Source organism: Zootoca vivipara, chromosome 11 (assembly GCF_963506605.1).
Source record: "Zootoca vivipara chromosome 11, rZooViv1.1, whole genome shotgun sequence".
Classification (NCBI taxonomy): Eukaryota; Metazoa; Chordata; class Lepidosauria; order Squamata; family Lacertidae; genus Zootoca; species Zootoca vivipara.
In genome coordinates, this window is record NC_083286.1 from 26951095 (window position 1) to 26974049 (window position 22955).

At 42.9% G+C, this 22955-nt stretch overlaps 1 protein-coding gene across 1 annotated transcript in view; it reads left to right on the forward strand.

Moving 5' to 3' along the window:
• The window catches only part of PCSK1 (proprotein convertase subtilisin/kexin type 1), a 33197-nt gene extending 10574 nt beyond the window's left edge, over window positions 1-22623 (forward strand). Inside the window, exons 4-14 of the mRNA XM_035099803.2 lie at window positions 347-493; window positions 1097-1173; window positions 2672-2760; window positions 4399-4571; window positions 10295-10507; window positions 11974-12074; window positions 12957-13190; window positions 14161-14318; window positions 17195-17328; window positions 18151-18312; window positions 19186-22623. Of these exons, the coding sequence (XP_034955694.2) occupies window positions 347-493; window positions 1097-1173; window positions 2672-2760; window positions 4399-4571; window positions 10295-10507; window positions 11974-12074; window positions 12957-13190; window positions 14161-14318; window positions 17195-17328; window positions 18151-18312; window positions 19186-19545 (1848 nt within the window). The 3' untranslated portion in view covers window positions 19546-22623. The remainder of the gene's footprint in view (window positions 1-346; window positions 494-1096; window positions 1174-2671; window positions 2761-4398; window positions 4572-10294; window positions 10508-11973; window positions 12075-12956; window positions 13191-14160; window positions 14319-17194; window positions 17329-18150; window positions 18313-19185) is intronic.
• The last annotated feature ends 332 nt before the right edge of the window (window positions 22624-22955 follow it).

Sequence of the window (22955 nt, forward strand, 5' to 3'; positions counted from 1 at the left end):
CAAGTGAGCATGGTTGCGACCCAACAGACTTTGCTTATGAGGAAAGAAGATCAGGCTACCAGGCTACAATTTACAGCTCACTTACTGGGAACCAAATCCCATTAAGTATGATATGACTTGTTTTTGCTTAAGATTGGGAAGTACATTGCAAGAATTATTGGGCATAATCCAAAATTAAGCCCTGCCGATCTGACTAGAGAGCAGGAGAGCACATGCTTTGCAAGCAAAAAGCCCCAAATTCAATCCCCACCTTCTCAAGGAAGGACTGGGGTGTGTGTGTCTGTTATATGAAACCCTGAAGCAAACTACATGGGTATATAAATGTATTATCCTTTATTTTTCCTAGCAAGACACAAGAATGACTCCGTCTCTGCCAAAATTGGATCTCCATGTTATTCCTGTGTGGCAAAAAGGGATTACTGGGAAAGGTGTTGTCGTAACAGTGCTTGACGATGGCTTGGAGTGGAACCACACCGACATTTATATTAACTATGTGAGTTTTATACTTCAGCAATCAATCAGTTATTATTTACCAATGGAGTGGCTAGACTCTTGGGGCTTGGATGTGGAAAATGAGTTTTATCTCCCTGCTCAGCAAGGAGGCTCACTGGGTGACCTTCAAGTCACTCTCTGTCTGCCTGAACTGCCTCATGTAGGTATTGTGAGGATAAAAATGGAATCTTTCAATAAAGGCCAGGAGATTACAAAAATGACAAATAAAGTTAAATTAATAATGAACAATAGTTCAAATGTCTCTCACAAACGTAAATATTTAAAAAAAACTGTTAGAAAAAACTAACAGGAATAGTCACTAAAATATATTATCAGTGCTATTTTTCTAGAAAAAGAGGTGCTGGAACTCACCATGAACACCTCCCTTGTTCTCTTAGAATGGCAATGGCGCCCACCTGAGAAGTGCCATAATTGAGTTCTGGCTGAAAAAAAAGCCCTGTATATTATCATGCTGCTGCAATTGCAAAACAAATAAAGGGGGTGGGCGTTTTCAAAAAGTTAGAATTAATTTATCTCCGCTGCCTCAGCAATTTCAGAAGTGTTCTTTATCCATCCTCTTCCTTTGTTTCATTTTTCAACTTAGGATCCTGAGGCAAGTTATGATTTCAATGACAATGATCACGATCCATTTCCTAGATATGACCCAACAAATGAAAACAAGTGAGTAACGACTTGCTGTTTCTCTCTTTAATATATGCTGCTGATAATCTCTGCAAAACAAATCTTGATAGTTGACCCTTGGTGAACTTTGACCACTTTCATAATATGTACGGTGCTATTTAAATGAGCTAGCGCAGGGGTGGGAAACCATGTTTCTGCTGAGGACTGCATGATGGATGTCGGCAGGGATTGAGTCAAAAGTGAGTGTGTGCAGATCCAAAAGTGGGTGGCTATACCCCTTGCTCTCCCTTTTTCTCCATATGAACCAACCCAGAACCTGCAGTCATCATCCAAGGTCCTCCTTCATATGCCTCCGCCGTCAGTGAGAGGTCTGGAAGGTGGCAACACGGGAATGGGCCTTTTCTGTGATGGCTCCCCACTTGTGGAATGCTCTCCCCAGGAAGGTTCACCTGGCACCTTCATTACATATCTTTAGGCGCCAGGCAAAACCATTCCATTTGTCCCATGGCTAATTAAAAAAATCTATAGCCTTTCAACTCTCGGGGGGTGGGGTATAGTTTTTGTTTGTTGCTGGACTACAATACCCATAATCCCTGGCTATTAGCCCTGCTATCTGGGGCTGATGAGAAATGTATTCTAACATCATCCAGTGGAGGGCCACAGGCTCCTCACCTCTGTCCTAGCCAATATGGTTTTTCGGCAGGCTGGGCCTTTAATGATGGTTTGAGAAGTCCAGGGCAAGGAGAATTAGCTCATTTCAAACATGGAGTCCAGCTCAAGTAGTTGTTCCAAGCCAATTAGAATGCTAGTTTGTAGTGACACAATAAGGAACTCACACAATGGTTCACCAGCATCTATCAGGCAAAAATGATATTTCATTTACTATATGGATGCTCTTATAACAGAAATAATATCACCTTAGTAGAAGGTTTTCAATGGATTAATGTTTTAAGCCTTTTGAAAAGCCATCACTCGGCTTCTCTGCAGCAGTTATCGGCAATGGGAGACCATTATCCCCCAATTCAAATGGCATTATCTCTAAAATCTACCATTTCTGCATAACATCAGCTCTTTATTAATATGTAAATGGAATTCAGACTGGCAGCGTTCAACAGCTCAACTGCATACAAAGCTGTACTACTAAATAAGGCAGCTTTTCATCTACGGAAGGTGAGCAATCATATAGAACACATCATAGAAAACATCTTACCATTTACCCTGAGATTGGCAACAAGGACAAGCCATACATATAAATTATGTTTTATTTCTCCTAGATACCTTGGTATCTTGTGTACTGGAAAGAAGGCAGGCTTTGCTTTATAGTATTTCCATAGTATTGCCATTTTTTCACTTGAGAAACTAGGTTTGCCCTTGGAATTAATTCATTAAAATTGGCTTATCATTAAAATGAACGGCAATGGCAGCATACTGCAATCTGATCCCTGTGGGCTCCATTTGAATCTGATGCATTCAAATGAATGATCATTCGTAATAATAGTTGTAAATGATCGGGATGGACTTGTGGGTTTTGTTGCAGACATGGAACACGGTGCGCAGGAGAGGTCGCCATGCAAGCCAACAACCTGAAATGTGGAGTAGGAGTTGCATACAATTCCAAAGTTGGGGGTAAGAATCCAACATAGCAATTCAATTTTAATGGTGTTTCCTGCCCCTGATGTGCTCGAGGTCTGAGCAAAGGAATACCGTAGCAAATGGTGCAACTTGCATTGGTGAGAATGTATTATTAGAGGAAGTCTTCCATTTCTGTTATATGCAGTGGCAATGCAGAAGGGCTGGAAAGTATTCCTAGAAACGTTGCATGCTTTAGAAGGCTTATAACCTCTCCCCCAGGTATCACTGCTCTATTTTATTTTAACAGAAAATAATATATTCACTTAACCTTCATGTTTTTTTCTGCCTGTGCACCTAGGCTGCTAATATGGGCTTCTTCCTATCTCCCTTTAAAATGGGCTAAAATTCACTTGTGGGGCTATACAATGCACTTTCACAAATGTTGAAGGGGTCATGTAAATGCTTCTCTGCACAGCCAAAAACTCCACTCCTACGCCAAAGAGGAAAGGTCACAGTTAGGACTCCCAGTACCAGGCACAACTTGAAAGAAAAAGATCTCATCCCACCCCCTGCCCCTAATGGAAAATAATAGGTTTTCTAATGGAAAATGGTTCTCTTAATTATTCTGAAAGTGGCTTACTAATGGGAAAACTGGTGAAAATACTATTTATTTATTTTTTTTAAAAAAAACCCTGTTGTGGATGTTTAAAAGATACAAAAAAGAAAAAAAATAGTAGTCAGTCTAGTAATGTTAAAGAAATATAAAAATGCAAAAACAAAAAACAAATCTAGGTATGTTTTCCAAAACTCCTAAGTGTCTTTTGTTCATGTCTGAGTGAAAGAGTAATATGGAAATAGATAGGGGCTTGTTTATGTTTTGCTTTTTAAATCTGAGAATGACAGGCATGTAGTTCAAATGCCTTGTCAAGAGTAATGTAGCCTGCAAAGTAAAAGATTTATTTATTTTTCTACACAGATTTTCTCACAGTGTCATCAATCAAATTTCCCAATTACCTTGGTGGTGTCCAGGTCATTTGCTTGTCTTATACTCAAATTGTATGCACCCACCCAAATTTTAGAAATCTTGAATAACAGAGGATTCTGAAGCAGTACTAAAGGGGGCAGAAACACTGCTCTTTTTACACATATTTAAAAAATGAAAATGGGACAGCTGTAAGTGGAGCAGACAACTGTGAGCTGGCTGCTCTCACATTTGAATTCTTCTGAGTTAACAGCCTTCTCCTCTCCTGCCTTGCAAGCTATCAATCATGCTACATTCCAGTCTGACTTTCTCAACCTGCTTCACACCTTTCTAACATCCTAAATGAAACAACTGCATCTCAAGTCAGAGCCGGCTTAGTCATCAGAATGTGAGGCTGCTGATGAAAATGGTAGGAATAGGGTGTCCCTATTTTCAATGAAGAAATGTTGGAGAGTGTGGAATTGAATCCCCTGCATCAAATAAAGCCCTGGATCAGTCTTCCCCAACCTGGTGCCCTCTGGAAGTTTTGGACCACAACTCCCATTAGCCCATGTCAATTGTATTTTTAAGCCCTGGCAGCTTATATTGGATAATAATATATTTCTATTCTATAGCGACAATAAATCTTTCATAATACTAATGTTGAGAAAGCATGAAATAACCACTAGTTTGTCTCTATCTCTGCTTTGTCTCTGCTTTCTCACATTAAGGCATAAGAATGCTGGACGGAATAGTCACAGACGCCATAGAAGCAAGTTCAATCGGTTTCAGCCCAGATCATGTGGATATTTATAGTGCCAGCTGGGGCCCAAATGATGATGGGAAAACTGTTGAGGGACCTGGCCGGCTGGCACAGAAGGCTTTTGAATACGGCATCAAAAAGGTGAGGCCTCTTAACCGAGAACGTGGCAGTATTTTTAAGTAGTTCATACATGCCAGGGTATAGGGCCTGGGAACTTGCTTCGTTCCCAGGAACACTATTTTTGTGACTTGTTCCCTCGTTCTGCTGTTTTAGAGATGCTGCTGCTTTAGAAAAACTGGAACTGTTCTAGAGACAAGTTGAACAAGAGTGGCTGAATGCTTTTTCATACCCTCCAACTTTCCTCAGTTGAAAATAGGGATATTTACAAAAAGAAAAACACACACCAATAAATAAATTTTAGAGAGGCACAAGATTAGACACACAAAACTTTTCAAAAAAAAAAAATCAAGACTCCTTGCACTTTGCTCTGCTCCTTCTTTCTTCCTGCCCAGGGCAGCCCTGCCCTGCCCTCTGCCATAGGTGCCAAGTTCCAGATTGAAAAATCCAGGATCAGCAGCACCGCTTCTACGCACTTCTGGACATGTGTAGAAGTGACTTCCGATGCCGCTATGGCCATTTCCAAAATGTCCACAGCGCCAGAAGTCGCTTCTACGCATGTCCAGAAGTGCATAGAAGCGACTTCTGGCGCTGTGGATATTTTGGAAATGGGCACAGCGGCATGGGAAGTCGCCTCTACGCATGCCCGGAAGTGCGTAGAAGCGAATTTTGGTGCCGGCGCGGCACCAGAAGAACATGGCCGCTGGCAGGAGCTCCGTAATCTGGGGGAATACAGGGTATTCTGCCATTCGGGACACCTGCGGGAAACGATAAGAAAATACGGGGGTACTTGGCAGCTATGCCCTCTGCCTGCCCCTCAGAGCCGCCACGGCATGTGGGGCTGGACCTTAGTGGTAGCAGCCTCATCCTGGCTTGCTCTCCAGCAGCTGCTATGAGCTATCCAAGGGAGGAGGCCAGCGGTAGTGGCCATGGAGAGGCCACAGAGAGGCAACAGGATGCCACTTCACAGCAGCTGCTGCAGCCGCCGCCACTGCCACTGCTCAGGACAAGCACCAGCTCATCTTCCTCCCCATGCAGTGGCAGCAGTGGTGAGAAAAATAGGGGCATTCCAGTATCAAATCAGAAGCCAGGATGTCCCTGGAAAAATCAGGGCACTTGGGGGGGGGGGTTATGCTTTTAGACTCTAGGGCTCAGCTCAAGATCTAGATAGCAGCAGCCCACATTGTCTTTCAGCTCATTTCCTTGACTGCCTGTTTTGCTTCCAATACTAATAGGGGTCTTGTGTGTGCAAAGAGGTGCTATAAAATATTGATGGAAACTTTCTGCTTCATGAATATTGCATTTGTCTCTCTTTACATGCCAAGATTTTATGCATTATTTTGTAAGCCCATGGAGTAACTCAATCCAATTATAATTAAGATGGTGAGAATGCACGTTTGGGGGGGGGATTCCATCATGTTAGCTCTTTGGTCTAGCTAAATATCATGCAGGCCTTTACTGGCATCTTTTTATTCATGCCTACCTATGAAATACACATGTACCATGCCAGCGCTGGGAAATCAGAGGGCACAGGGCATGGTTGCTTGCAGTGTGTGTGTGTGTGTGTGTGTGCATGTGTGTGTGTTGCTGAGTCAAATTAACAATATCAATTTGTATGCTGTTGGAGGGGGTTGGTCATTATCTTGTTGGCCTGTATATGTAATAAAGGAAAATGATGTAGATTCTGTAGGTTACGATGCTGTTTGCTGATCCAGGTAGATCTGTTTGCATTGTACCAAAGGTGCTGAGTTCCACATGACATGGGGGGAGGTTCATCATGTGCACATGACGTCACACGTGCAACACACACATGTGACATGTGCATTGGGTGGAGGCCCCTAGGCCCAATGAGGCCCTTTGCCACCGATGGTAGGTCCAGGGGCCCCCTCCACCATTGTGAGGAGGCCTGGCAAGGTCCTCCACTTTTGCAGGGAGGCCTGGCAGGGCCTGGCCCCTCAAGATTGGGAGGCCTCAGCCCCATCCCCAGCTGACCTCAGCCCCATAGATTTGACACCTATGCATTGTACCCACATAATGGCGCCCATCTGGGCCCAGTTGAACAAATAGGATGCATCTTTTGATGTCAGTGGGAATACTCAGCCACATCCTAGTAGCACTTGCAATAAATCAGATGTCTGGGATTAGATTTGAACAGTGCTATTTTTCTAGAAAAAGAGGTGCTGGAACTCACCATGAAAGCCTCCCTTGTTCTCCTATAATGCAAATGGCGCCCACCTGAGAGATGTCGGAACTGAGTTCCAGTGACTTCCAGCTGAAAAACAAAAAGGCCTGAGTTTGAATAAGGGCCTCTGTATAAATCCATTTGAAGTTAATTGTATTTGCTTTTAATATATTGCTCCATTTTTGTAGTTTGCCTGTTGGCCCACATAGTTCGCACAACAGGGAGCCCCATTTTAGCTGGCAGCAATGACTTGTATAGACATAGTTATGAAAGTGATCCATCAACAAATGTACAGAAAGCAACTTGGCTGCAAGGCAATTTAGAAGACCAGCAGCCTTTCTAAAGCTTCACTTATATTTTTCATAGTTCTCACCTCAAGAAGGGTATCTTTAGTACTGGGAAAGGTACTGGGAAAGTGCCCAAGAGGTTGGAGCTACTCCCTTTTAAATTGGTGGGGGGGGTTGTTTTTGTTTTTGCTTAGAAGGTGAAAAAGGTAAAAGTAAAGGTAAAGGGACCCCTGACTTTTAAGTCCAGTTGCGGACGACTCTGGGGTTGCGGCTCTCATCTCACTTTACTGGCCGAGGGAGTTGGTGTTTGTTGGCAGACAGCTTCCGGGTAATGTGGACAGCATAACTAAGCCGCTTCTGGCAAACCAGAGCAGCACATGGAAATGCCATTTACCTTCCCGCCGGAGCGGTACCTATTTATCTACTTGCACTCTGATGTGCTTTTGAACTGCTAAGGTTGGCAGGAGCAGGGACCAAGCAACGGGAGCTCACCCCGTCATGGGGATTTGAACCACCGACCTTCTGATTGGCAAGCCCTAGGCTCTGTGGTTTAGACCACAGCACCACCCGCGTCCCTTCAGAAGGTGAATAAGGGGTGGATGAAGTGGATAAGAAGAAGTTTTTCTTCCTGCCTTATCCTTCTTAAGTAATTGTGCCATGCCAGCCCTGGACTGCTGCATAGCCTCTGTTGTGGCCTATATGAGGGTGAGCAAACTGATTCTGAATCCTGGCAAGATGGAGGCATTGTGAGTGGGTAGCTCCTGAGTCAGGATAATTGATCAATGGCCTGCTTTGGGTGGGGCTGAATTCCCCCTGAGCATCTAGTGATGCTCTTGGATTCATCTTTGAAGCTGGAGCCCCAACACAATGTTGCATTTTATTCATCACATGTTTGTTTGTTGCTCTAACTCAGGGATGGGGAGCCTTCTTCAGCCTGAGGGCCCCATTTATTCATGGACAGCCTTCTGGGGCCTCCATTCAAGTGGTGGATGGGTCCAACGGCAATAGTGGGTGGTGTAGCAGATTATGAGCTTTTAGTTTTAGTTATATGTAGAGTAAACCCATTGAAATTAATGGACATAAGTTAGACACATCCATTTATTTCAATGGCTCTACTCTGAGTAGCACTAACATTGGGGACAACCCTTTACAGTATCCTACCCATGGAAAATCAAAGGTTTCTGACTTTTGACAGATACTTTTGACACAGACACTTTTTCATCCAGGCAAGCAAAGAGGCGTTGTCACAGTCCAATGACAAACTCTTGCCAAGCAAAGGCAGTTGGAGAGAACATGGAGCAGGACTGGGGAGGGATGTGTTTGGGGGAGAATCCTATAGGTCAGATAAAGAGGCCAGGAGGGCCAAATTTGCCCTGGGACCTGAAGTTGCCCACCCCCACTCCAGTTAATCAAATGCATTCCTTACAAACATTACCAACAATAATTTCTTTCTTACTACTCTTTGTCCTAGCCTGTGAACTATTCATTTGGAAATTCACCCAAGCAGATTAATAGTGGACCACACTGTTCTTTATAGTGAGTGTAAGTTCATTAATCCCTTTTTTTAAAAAGACTCAACGAAAACTATCTGCTGAAAGGTCACCAGCAAGCTAATACAAGATCTAGCCAATTTTTTTTTCATGCTGCTCTAGCTCTGAGTGTTTGCATTTTTATAGCTACCTCTCACTCATCATCCAAGACTCAAAAGGCAACGGGGGCGATTGGTCCCTGACTTTAACTAATGGAGAGTCATGGATTTTGAAACAACAGGAAGGCACAGATTATAGATTTTGCTATTCCACTGCCATGAAAGTACATGCTAAACATAGAACACTTGAAATGCCAATGCACTTTTGTGAATCATACACTAGTCACATTGGTAATAAATCAGCAATATTATACATGAAATTCATGGAAATGAAATGAATTCTTGGCATCTATTTAAGTGTTGTTTTAAAAATATATACTGTACCTGGAATCGGTGGTGTTCCGTCACAGCAATTATTTCTGTTGGTTATGTTTTGTTTTTCTGTGTGACTATACATTGTTCGTTTGGGACGAAGGTGGCGCTGTGGTCTAAACCACTGAGTCTAGGGCTTGCCGATCAGAAGGTCGGCAGTTCAAATCCCTGCGACAGGGTGAGCTCCCGTTGCTCGGTCCCAGCTCCTGCCAACCTAGCAGTTCGAAAGCACGTCAAAGTGCAAGTAGATAAATAGGGAAGATAAATACAGCGGGAAGGTAAACGACATTTCTGTGCGCTGCTCTGGTTCACCAGAAGTGGCTTAGTCATGCTGGCCACATGACCCGGAAGCTGTACGCCGGCTCCCTCAGCCAATAATGCGAGATGAGCGGCGCAACCCCAGAGTCAGTCACAACTGGACCTAATGGTCATATATTGTTCAGTTGAGCAAATCAAGAGAAATTCAGGTGCAATTGCTACCACCACCCCTATTGAAAAAGTGGGGTTTGATACTGCTAAATCTTTAGAAGTTGTTGTTCTACATATCTAAGGATAATTATGAATGTTTCTCTTTAAAAAAAAGAAATGTTCATCTACTTAGTATTGTCTGCTCTGAATGGCTGCAACTCTCCAGAGTCTCAAGCAGAGAGCTTTCTCATCACCTGCTATCTGATCTTTTTAACTAGAGATTTCAGGAACAAACCACATTCTTTAGTATGGAGCCTCTAATTCATCAGCCACACAGCCATGCTATTTAACCAACCACCCCTCGAACCTCTCCATCACTAAAAACCACTTTGTCCCCCAATGTGAAGTTTTCACCGCATATTCCTCCTGTCTCATTCCCCTTAGCCTTAAGGGGTCAAGCCTTTGAAAACCCCTGTCACTCCATTCCACCGCACTGCACTAGACCGCATGTGAGGGTTTCCCTAATCAAGTTATCCTTTCATTTACAAGAGAGAAACAGCATTCATTTTCAACCTTCCATGACTGACCCTTCCTGCGTCAGACTGTTCTTATAGCGACTCAGTGTAATGTTTATCTACTCTGAATGGCTGCAACTCTTCAGAGACCTTATAGCCATGAAGTGCTGTACTCTTGCACCAATTACAAATGGTTATATATTGTTATATTGTATTATTATTCCATAAAAAAATAAGGGGACAACCTTTTCTCAATCGATTTATATAGCTCACTTATTGCTGATGTGTTCAGTTCAGCCCACGAAATGGCTGCAACGATGATTTTTCTGCGGGAACGTACGGCAATGAGGCTCCCACTCTTGTGATAACCATGTTGGCCCTTTTGTTTCCTGTAGGGGCGAAAGGGGAAAGGTTCTATTTTTGTCTGGGCTTCTGGGAATGGCGGCCGCCAAGGAGACAACTGTGACTGCGATGGCTACACAGATAGCCTCTACACGATCTCCATCAGCAGTGCTTCTCAGCAAGGCCATTCTCCCTGGTATGCAGAGAAGTGCTCTTCAACAATGGCCACAGCATACAGCAGTGGGGATTATACTGACCAGAAAATTGTAGGTTGTTTTTACCAGATTTAACAAGCTTTCCTTTTTGAGGGGAGGGAAGGAAATTGTCTGATCCATGTTTTAAGTTCTAATAGTGGGATGTAAGATACAGTACTGCATTTCCCTAATGATGAGACAAAACAGTCTTTCACTTCAGAGCAAGAAGTGATCCATAGTTTTGTCTTCATGGTGTTGATTGCTGAAAAAAAGAATGTCACTTATGGGTGAGAGGAGGCTCTCTCAAATCTGTCACCCTGAAGGGCCAAACTGCCTCTTTATCACTTATTGGACAGCGAATTGGATTGAATTTGCTTTCCGTGTTTGGGTAAAAAAATTGTGGGTTTCCTGTCCCTTTTGTGGCAGGGAACATCTCTGCTCATTGACCAACTGATAGATTTAATCTTGCAGTGAACAGAAACTAGGGTTGCCAGACTCAGTAGAGGGCAGGACTTCTGTGCCTTTAATTGCCCTGCTCTCTTTTGAGTCTGGAAACCTTAAAGAGAAACCAGCAGACCCTTTGGCTGGAAATTAAACAAAGGGTCTGCTGGTTTCTCTTTAAAGTTTCCAGACTCAAAAGAGAGCAGGGCAATTAAAGGCACAGAAGTCCTGCCCTCTACTGAGTCTGGCAACCCTAAACAGATCACCCTTCTTGTCATGTGTCTAAAACAGGAGGCAGTATGCAAACCCACTGCAACCCTATCAGAAAACCACATGGAAGAAGCAATCATATTGCTCCTGTAACATGGAAGGAGGAAAAAACCCTGGTCTGATTGTGAAACAGAGATGGGGGTTAAAATAACTGAAGTGTGATTGGTCAGAAATACTTCCAATTTGGGGCTGATTTATAAAGCTCCCCATAAGTGCAAAAAAGAATATGCCCTTTTCATTAGTTCTTCACTTCCACACATTGTACCTTTCCTTGCTGGCATGTTAGGTACTTTATCTAAGTGGGAAACTTCATTTTCTAATACAAATCATCTGCTTCATTTTCCGAATGACCGTGTTCTGCTTCTGTTGGAGGGGAAGAGCAACATTCAGTCTCAAACGCTGTGATTTTAAAGCCAGAAAGCTCATTAAAAACTCCTAAGCCCAACATAGCAATGTGCTTTATGATTCATTGGTAAACATGGAAAGCTCACTTGTATGCTCCTTGAGATCTCAGAATAAGGCAAGTTGCTTGACTTGGACATATTTTCCTTCAGTACAAGTTTCAAAAACTAGAATTAAAATGAATGCAGTAAAGAAGAGTCTTCCAATCTCATCCACTTTTTTTATTAGAAAGAGGCAAATACCGTATGCCCTCAGGTTGAACTCATTACAAAAATGGGAACTAGATCCAGGCTCAACAATCTGACATGATTGTTGGGTTTGTTCTAAGCATAACTCATTCTGGATCCCACCCATAGACAAGAATGTTTTAGCGCATGGAGACAGTAAACTCAAATTCTGTGATGTATGATGTTTATCTCCTTCAGATAAGTGCTGACCTTCATAATGAATGCACTTCCACGCACACTGGGACATCTGCTTCTGCTCCTTTAGCTGCAGGGATCTTTGCTCTCGCCCTGGAGGCCAAGTAAGTCTTCTTAAACTCCCTTTTAGTACCCATCTCCTTCTTTCTTGTTATCATCACTGTGAAAATAATGGCAAAAACCCTCCAGCAGTTCAGGTCTTTAAAGTTAGCTGGATTGTTTTTAATCAGATCTCACTGTTCCTCACACTGTTGAATATATAGGCTCGTCTCCAGACTTAATCATGTTTAGAGTAGATCAATGGGACATGCAGGTAGTCTCCAATCCTAACCCCACTTACCTGTGAGTAAACCCCACTGAATTAAACAGGAGTTTACTTCTGAGTAGACATGGTTAGAACTGTTCTGTAACTTACACCCCCCTGGTTCTAGGCATGACTAAATATGGATCCAACCCACGGTAAATATAAAAGCCACTGGCATTGACAATTATTGATTTCGATCCTAGGAATTAGATGCCCTACAAGTTTCAAGGTGGTGATCTTTCTCAGAGGCTGAATGAAAGCAGGGTGGGAGTGAAAGGGCAAAGCTTCCATCCATAAATCATTATGATCTTCCTTGTTCAACCCCAAAATTGCCTTCATTAATGTTTACAGTGAAGGCTGCAGATATATATACCGTAATGGGGAATAGTATTATGACACAATAGTGAATCAACTTAACAAATGTTATATAATCTCTATAAAAGTCCCTGCAAAAACATGGCTGGGGAACCTAGTAGGGATCTGCTGATTGATGGAACTATATGAAGAACAGCGGAGAGGATGAAAGCCCCAGGATATTTTGCTAAGAGTGCCAAAATTAATGGGCCTAGCCCCACCCACTGGAAAGAATGTGCTGAGTGTGTGGGAGAAAATTCCAGTGGATTGTGGTCAAATACCATTGGGTGAGATATTTAGAAACTGACTAGAATTCTGTTTGTGATAGTCCTAATCTAACCTGGAGAGATATGCAACATTTGGTAGTCTGGACATCCGAATTCGATCCTTTGGCCAACAATCCGGGATGGAAGAAGAATGGAGCCGGACTGATGGTGAACAGCAGATTTGGATTTGGATTGCTCAATGCCAAAGCACTGGTAGATTTGGCTGACCCTAAAACCTGGAAAGAAGTACCCGAAAAGAAAGAGTGCATTGTTAAGGACAGCAGCTTTGAACCGAGGTAAGAATTCCATTGTTAGCTAATAGCCTATGTCTACCGGAAATATTTTATCCCATTAAAGACACTTGAAAATCCTAGAAGGTGAGTCACTGTTGCTTACCAGGAGAGAGGAGAGAGGCAGCAGGGTGGTCAAGGTGGTGCAAACGCAATGGCAGGGGCTTCCAATTGGCTCTGTCAGTGCATTTGCATTGTGAATACCTCCCTGCCACCTCATCCTGCTCCCTCCCTGTAAGAAGCAATGATCCACCTGCTGGGAAGCTAGCATAGAGGGTCTGGTCCAGTCAGCAACCCACTTAAGTTAAAAAAAACACATGTTCCTAGTCTACTGCTTCCCTTTCATGTGCATTAGAACAAGAAGAAGGCGAAGAATTAGAAAGGGACCACTATTCATTGGTAGCAGAGCATCTGGCTTTGCATGTACATGGTTCCAGGTTCAATCCAGTCAAAAGTCTTTCAGGGCAATGGATAGGCCCTGGATTGCTACTGCCAGTCAGAGAAGACAGAAATGATATCTGCTCTGTGCCACCACCACCACCCCAATACCAGACAGCTATGAGCTGCTTTGAAAACTTCCACATGGTTCTCAGAGGTGTATGTAGCATTGTAATCTTGGGCATTGTGGGAAATTTAGCCCATAGCTGCCTGGTACAGAGCAAGCATCAAAGACCAGTGGATCCTTGAACCTGGCTTAGGTTGTCAGTTCAGGTGCTGCTGCTGGACCTGTGAAATACTAGGTATCCCCCATACACTGGGATGAAAAAAACCATTATACACGTTCCTGCTCGTTCACCCAGAATTTATTTCAAAGGAGGTTTACAGGAACAGTAAATGAAGCAAAATGTCCATATCTTACCTTGAGACTATTAATATCACAAGTGTAAAAAGGCAACAGAACCTCACTGAATAGATGAAGAGAATAAATTGACATTGGGGGGGAAATAACTGGATAATTTCCTTGTAACATTGCCAGGTTATTAAGATCTAGTGGTGAAGTTACCATTGAAATTCCCACAACAGCTTGTGAAGGTCAAGAAAATGCCATTAAATTCCTGGAACATGTACAATTTGAAGCAACGATTGAATATTCCCGCAGAGGTGATCTTCATGTGACCCTGACTTCTCCATCAGGTACAGGAGACAAACTACCTAGTTCTGCTATGTCTAGTAATTGTACCTTAGACACAACCAGTTTCTCTTTTCTTTTTACTGTTTTGTAATGTTTTGGGAGCTGCAAGGATTAAGCCTCCCTTTGGGAAGTGGGATGCTAGTATCAGCACACCAAAAACCCCTGAAATGTCAAACTAAAAACATGTATCAATGAGGGCGCTTTTGGATGGCAAAGCATTGTTTGCCAGTAGCAAGCCCAACCACATGTCAACATGCATATCTTCTAACAAACCTACCAGAACTGAGCAGGTATTTGATACACAGATTTTCATGGGTTTGGGGAGGGGTGAGCCAGACACCACAATGCTCCTAGCACATGTTTCAAGGAGAAAACCCTAAAAAGGAAAAAGAAATGAAATCACAAAAGAAATAAAAAAGGAAACAAAATATCTTCCCCAGTCTATATACTTTGTACTTGCCTCCAGCTCTCACTTCCTGGAAAATTAATTTACTCCATGGTTTTCTTGGAGATGGCCATGATTCATGTGCCCTCTGGCAAATTAGACAAGGGAAAAACAATGGCTAAGGCAGAGGTGTTGTACCTGGGCTCTTGGTAGCATCACCTTGCTGAAAGTATACGTGGACCACTTTTTCACTGATTTAAGGGGATGAAGCAAAGGGGGTGAAGAAAAAGTGGAGGAAGCCAATGGAGGCAACCATCTCTTTTTTAAAACCCAGAGCACCCTGGGAATGAGATTGCACATTATGCTGTAGAAGCATCATCCCCATTGGGGCATTCTCAAAGAGTAGCACCTACCGAGATGTTGCTTCTTGTTGCAGAAAGTCTCTGAAAAGGTCCGTCACCATTTTCACTAAGATGTGGGGATACTTCCTTGGCTCCGCCTTAGTTAGATTGTGTGCATAAATCCCTGCTAAGGCCAGTGTAAAGTAGAGAGGTCCAGCAGTGTTAAAATTGAAATATAACTCTCCCTTATTGAGGGCATGTGGAGTTTAATCTATCTGCAACCAGCCATTGTTGTCTTAGCAACAGAACTCATCTACAACAGAGCTCTCCTATTTTATATCTTCCATTTTATAGCTTCTAGGCATTTTAAAAAAATTCTTATTATTTCTCATGACCAATCCTCAGGGCCCCTTCAAGCTCTCATTAAAATTAGAAGCAAGCTTTCTGGTGCTTCATCCATAAAGAAGATAATAGTGTGAGAGATCACAAAACCTGTCAATTTGCAAAATAGGGAAGCCACCTCCCTTATCTACTCCTTTAGGTTGTAATCTCTAAGTTGCTTACTCCAGAGCATGCCGATTGTCATCAAACAGGACTACTCTAAAACAAATGTGTTGCAGAAAGCAAATTGAGAGAAGAGAAAATATGACGCTCAATGATAGAGCACATGGTTTGTGTGCAGAAGACCCCCGTTTCAATTCCTAGCATCCCCAAGGAGGACTGGAGGAAACCTGTTTCTGAACCTGCTGTCAATCAATTTAGAGCTGCTACCCACCAGTATACTAAGCTAGATGGACCATTGGTATGACTTAGTCCAGGCATCCCCAAACTTCGGCCCTCCAGATGTTTTGGACTACAATCCCCATCATCCCTGACCACTGGTCCTGTTAGCTAGGGATCATGGGAGTTGTAGGCAAAAACATCTGGAGGGCCACAGTTTGGGGATGCCTGACTTAGTATAAGGCATGTTATTATGTTCATCAAAATCAATGACAAAGGCACTGATCATAGCCCACGTACTCCCACCAATACTATATTCTGAATCTTCTTCCCCAGTCATAAAATCTGAACCAATTACTGAAAAACTAAGCCAAAGCCAAGACTTTCAGGCCTTTAAAGGCCATTTACCCTGCTCATGGCAGTTTCTTTTTTCCTTTTGCCTGTGCAGTATATCAACACATTAATGGACATGTTGTTAGTTCCATTCAACATATGCAGAACCTACAATCTTGCACAATAACTACATTTTGAAGGAGAAGCAAAGCCATGCTAATATCCCTATCCTTGAGTTTGTGCATCTACCTGTCCCTACTCTTAGGCATGGACATCTAAGCAATGGAATTCGGTGTATGTTGACTCTCCATTCATAGGATTTAAACAGGAGCTGGAACCCTGGGTGATCAAGACTACAGCTTCTGTGAAAACCTCTTTGCATATTGCTCCGACCTGGCTTCCACTGCTCAGATGTCCATGTCCAATGTGTGGGTTTTGGTAGTGGAGCAGGAGAAGCCTTCAGTGTCAGGGATGGTGCTGGTAGTGTGGCCCAAGTATCTCTTTCAACCATGCAGGGAGCTAATGTTTACCGGTAACTCGTTTTGATGAGTTTTGCAATGATGTGGAAAGCTGCAGATAATGGCAGGGATCCATGGAAGTCCTTGGGCAAACATTTGTTTCTAAAGAATCATTGGAGAATCCCTATTTTTGTCTTCTGACCCAAGGATCTCTGCATCACAGCTGAGGTCACTCCTAACATCCCACTTTATGAGCAGCTTGGCAAGCAGTGCAGGGGGCTGCTCAGTCAGAAGCTGTGGATTTTGTAAGTGACTGATCTCAATGCCTAATTTCTAAACTTCCAGGAAAGTATACAATGTATTCAGTCATTGATTTTATTTGTTCAATGTGCTGAATCATTTTGGCAGTGCATTATGATCTACAGGAACTCAGCATTCCCAAATTCACATATTACTATAGCTCTTGAGGGACAACAAGCTATTCCTTTATTCCTCAGTGAACCTAAATGGTACAGACTGTGAAACTCAAGGTCGTTCTGTGTCTCCAGAGGTGACACTGTATTTATCTCTGTCTGCTAAGCCACATCAGTTTTCCTCATGTGACCTTACCCTGGGATTCTTATTCCTTTCCTCTAATACAGGGACCACCACAGTCTTACTAGCCGAACGGCAAAGAGATAAGTCACCCAATGGCTTTAAAGACTGGGATTTTATGTCAGTTCACACTTGGGGAGAGAATCCAACAGGCACATGGACTTTAAAAGTTGTTGATACGGTAAGCAGGGGAAGCTACTGAAGCAGTCAAATGCATGAGTGAAATGATACGAGGGGTGTAAGCCTCTTCCTTCAGAAGCAAGGAAATATAATCAGCAAATACCTATCACTTAGTTGGGTTGGATAGGTGAAACTCAGAAAATTAGAATATTGTCGAAAAGTGCATTTATTTCAGCAATGCAACTTAAAAGGTGAAACCAATATATGAGATAGACGACATGGAAAGCAAGATATGTCAAGCCTTTATTTGTTGTAATTATTTGTCGTTAGGCGGGTCAATTATAAAAGGAATGTAATTAATGAAATGTAATAGCGATGTTTATTTTTGTATTATTGTAACTATTTGTTTTATTACGGAGGAATTTCCAAAAGAAAGCATTTGTAAAAATTAAAAGGAAAATAAAAAAATAAAAAGTTTCATTAGTGAAATAAAGGCACCTTTCGACGATATTCTAATTTTCCGAGTTTCACCTGGAAATTATCGTGTGGTGCTTCCAGGAGTTCAGCTGAGACAAGAAGGCATCAATGTTTCTAATAAAAGTTCAATGCTTTATTTTTTGCACATTGTGACAGAAGCAATGATTCATGAGATTGCTTTAAAGAGCAGGCATGTATTTATTTTGAAGAAATTGGGGTACTGAGGAATAAATGCAACAGGACAATGTATGGATTTCATGGAGTAACACAAACAGTGTGTAGAATTATTCAGCCGGCCTGCACACCATTTGTGTTGCACTTGGAGTCACCGCCGCCACCACTTTACTCTCCGCTGTCTCCCACCTGTACAATGTAGAAGGCTAATTATTGCGCTATGATCCCTCAGTCTAGACGATTGCAAAACGAAGGAAGAATTGTGAACTGGAAACTGATTTTGCATGGCACTTCAACTCGACCTGAGCACATGAAGAAACCTCGCATCTACACATCATACAATACTGTCCAAAATGACAGGAGAGGTGCGGAAAAGATGACGGATTTTGTAGAGGTATCAATCTATTCTCATCATACCCACCCTTGAAGCATCCTTGTAGCATTAGAATCAAACAGGAGGAAATTTCCCCCTTTAAAATGTTTTTGTCTTTCTGGAATTCCCCCATTCTTGGGTCTATGTATATCTAATTAATGTACAGAATTGGCAGGCAAAAATATGTGGCGATGGCTATTATGTAGCTTAGATGGCTTTAAAAGGGACTGGATAATTTCATGAAGGATGCAACAGCAACTGTTAGTCATGATAGCCTGATGCAACTTTTGCCAACCTTTAGATGTCCCTGGGGGTTCCTCTTTTGAATGGAAGTGAAGCTCAGCTTCCAACCACGGTGGCCATCTGCCAAAACGCAGTGCCCCAGCAATATATAGATATGAAATATATAGATTCCATAGATCCATAGAATGGGTTCTGTACATTTTATAGAAGCACAGACCTTGCATTTTGGGTGCATTTAGATGACAGGTGGTCACCATTAATGGAAGCATCGCTGGGTCAGAGCAATGAGGGACCCTTCTCAGGCTCTTAGACAATGCCTGACCTGGCTGACCACTGGCACTAGGCCTGAACACAAATGAACTTTGATAGCTCACATCACACTGCATGGACCATTCACAGGTAGCTAAGGACCTGTTTTATAGCCCCTTTGCACATAATAGCTGTGAGGATAGCTTGAGTGTGCTAGCCCCCAGGCCATGAACAGCTGGTTGTATGAGTTCAACCCCCACAGGCAACATTCAACTTTTGACTCTTGGGGTTTCCAATCTGCTCAGCATTTGCTTTAAACATGTGGGGTTCTTTTTCCTTTTGCTAATATTCAATGGTTCTTGACATTTGGCACACTCATACACACACACATATATATTTCAGGATCACACCACACTGGAGAACCTGAGTGGGAAAAGGAAGGTGACAGAAAGTACCACTGGCACAGAGAAATTACAGGATGTGGCCTCATCAGATGCAATGCTCCGGCTACTGCAAAATGCCTTTCGTGACCAGATGGGTGGGAATCGAGTACCAACAAAGGTGCTAAGTGAAAACTCAAATATTCCCTATGAACATTTCTATCAAGCTCTGGAGAAACTTAACCAAGCCTCTCAGCTGAAAGACTCAGAGGAGTCTCTGTATAGTGACTATGTTGACCTTTTCTACAATACCAAACCATACAAGCATCGGGATGACAGACTACTCCAAGCCTTGGTTGACATTCTGAATGAAAAAGATTAAGATATACATATATAGAATAAGGCACTAGGTTGGAAACATTCACAGCCACCCCATCTCCTTAATACTCCTCATTCCAGACTGGCACCCACTTATTCAATCTGCATCATCATCATTTTTATGGCTTTCTGCATGCCAACTATCTTCTTTAGGAGAAAGAGAATGGGTTGCTTGTTAGATGTGAGGAAAGCACACCTTTTATGAAAAGCTTTCAATAATCCTGAGATTAGGCAGCTTCCTTCAGAAATGAGACTGATTTATCAACTTGAGAAAACACTAGAGATTGAATGCAGTAGGCCCTGTCCAAAAAATTATGTTACCAACCGCAGTCAGGGATATTGTTTCAAGCAGAAAAGCCAGCGATTATCTATCTTCTCCTGGATTTAAGTGAGTTCTTCAACCCATAGAGAAGATCTCCTTTCAGAAGGAATAAGGCAGTATTGTCACAAAATCCAGCCAACTCCTTTCAACCCCGAATGCTGAAGGTTGTCTGTGGACCCAATCCCCCACCCTGCCCTAGTTTGGATTCACATGTACAAAGGCTCCTTCAAAAAAAATTATTCCCTACAGCTGTGGTTCAAGCACTTGGTCCACATGCCTAAATATGCCTGCCAGGCCATTAGGGACAAGCCACACCCACCTGCCTCTATAGGTAAAAATGTAGCTGGGCCCAAGCACTGACAATCAGCGGACCATCTACTTTGTATGTAGAACCTCTTAGCCCTGATCCACTAATAATAATAATAATAATAATAATAATAATAATAATAATAATAATAATGGCTGGGTTTCCCCAGCCACTCTGGGTGGCTTCCAACCGAATATTAAAAACAGTACATTAAAAACTTCCCTAAACAGGGCCGCCTTCAGTTGTCTTCTAAAAGTAAAATAGTTGCTTAGTGCCTTGACATCTGCTGGGAGGGCATTCCACAGGGCGGGTGCCACTACCGAGAAGGCAATCTGTCTGGTTCCCTGTAACCTCACTTCTCGCAATGAGGGAACTGCCAGTAGGCCCTCGGTGCTGGATCTCAGTGTCCGGGCTGATGATGGGGGTGGAGACGCTCCTTCAGGTATACAGGGCCGAGGCCGTTTAGGGCTTTAAAGGTCAGCACCAACACTTTGAATTGTGCTTGGAAACGTACTGGGAGCCAATGTAGGTCATTCAAGACCGGTGTTATGTGGTCTCGGCGGCCACTCCCAGCCACTAGTCTAGCTGCCGCATTCTGGATTAATTGTGGTTTCCAGGCACCTTCAAAGGTAGCCCCACGTACAGCGCATTGCAGTAGTCCAAGCGGGAGATAACCAGATAACTTATTAGGAGAATCCTATACAACACCTATACCATGCTTGGATCTACATGGATTATATAGATCCTGGGAAATGTAAATAGCACCAGTCTTCTTTAATAAGGCACAGGAAGAAATGCAGGTGTGACTAGCACCATACCAAAGCCTGGGCATCAGGATCTAATGAGTCCAGTTAGGCCCTTTTGCTGGTGTTAAAACTCTATAGCCATATTAGGCTCTGAATGTGCTAATTTTACCCCCCAAAATATCAAAACTAAGTCCATACATTTCAAGAGATAGGCTTCCTGGGGGAAAGCCCTAATATAACCAGAGAGTACTAAATATAAATAGAAAATGCTGAATCTAACCAGATCTGGCATTATTGTGGTGCTTTTCTTGCTGTATGACACATTTGTCAACATCTAGCAGAGAGGCTATTTTGTCAGAAATGAAAAACCGGGGAAGAGAGGCATGGGTGCTTTAAGAACAAATGGAAATTGAATGCGGAAGAAACATTTCAATGAAAGATAACTAGACTGGCTTGGCTGCTTTATTAGGTGAGGCCGTGTCTGTAGGGAGGCACCTTAGCCTGAACCCTGGTCAAGGCTGAAAGAGGTAAGAAAAAAGAAAAGGGGGGAAAGGGGGAGGGAGAGGTCATCAAGGAAATAACTAGTGAAACAAAATGTGGGCACAGAGGCCGCAGGAGCAGTGAAAAGAAATCAAGAGGACAGGAGTTAAAAAAGAGGACAGAAGAGAAAATGTGGGAAAGGGCTGTGGCAGAAAACATCACTTGCACAGCATCTAGCTACAGGTATGGTGACTGCCAGGGGAAATGCTCAACCATCAGGTAAGGTTCAAAAGAAAGTATAAATTGCAGGCTGTTGAGCGGAATAGTACCTTTTCCCCATGCGCACATTTTTTGTATAGAATAAAGCTGTAATCTATTACGTTGAAGATGCATCCCAAAGGAGAATATACACTGTTGAATCAACAGTTTAAAAAATGTAAATGAGCGCATTAAGATGAAACTAATGTAAATCTCATAGCTAGGTGAATAAACAGTGATGATCAACATCTCCCCACTCTACCCATCTCTTTCCTCTATACAGTCCAGTCATGGGGAAGGGCCGTAGCTCACTGGTAGACCATCTTCCTTGCACAAAAACGGACCCACAGCATCTCCATATAGGACTGGGAGAAAGTCCTGCCTGGAATTCTGGAGAGTTGTTGTCAGTCACCGCAGATCAGGCATAGGCAAACTCTGGCCCTCCAGATGTTTGGGACTCCAGATGTTTGGGCCCTCCCATCATCCCTAGCTAACAGGACCAGTGGTCAGGGATTATGGGAATTGTAGTCCCAAACATCTGGAGGACCAGAGTTTGACTATGCCTGCTATAGACAATACTGACCAATGAGCTGGCTCAATGAACTCAGGTGGACCAAGGAGCTGACTCAATATGAGGCAGCTACCTATGTAATGCTAATTTCAGATCAAACTGTAGTGCCAACCAGCTGTGCATGGTGACGTTTCACGGTCTGTTGACCCAGTATCTCCCTCGCCTATATTCTTCCTTGCCGCCACCAACCAGGAATTCTATGTACTGGTACACATATATTGGATTCCAGTCAGGTGAAAGGTAAACCAAACAATTAAGTTTATTTAGGTGATGATCTTACAAGCATATAAATTCTTCACGGTTTCTCAGGTACTTTTGCTTAAACTTAACCTTTAGTACTAGTTCCCCCCTTTTCCTCGCTGACTGAAGTTCCCTTCTTATTTCTCTCTCCGATTCAGCACCACTCTATCTCAAATCCTCTCCACCTCACTCATCAACTACCCCTTCTGACTGACTGCTTCTCCCTATATACCCCTGCTTCTGCCTAGAGAGCTCCTATTGGCTATTCACCTCCCATACAACTTAACTTTTGCTGGTCCCCTAGAGGTGAAACGCCACAGTGACGTTGGTTCGCACCCACTGAACCTCAAAGTATGCACAAATGTGGTCTTGATTACAGCAAGAATTATAGTTTTTCCCGTTCTTGGTGCTCATTACATTGGTTGTCACCATGAGGCATGCCCACTTGCCTTTTGAGAACATCCCTTCAGTAGCAACGGGTCTCTGCATG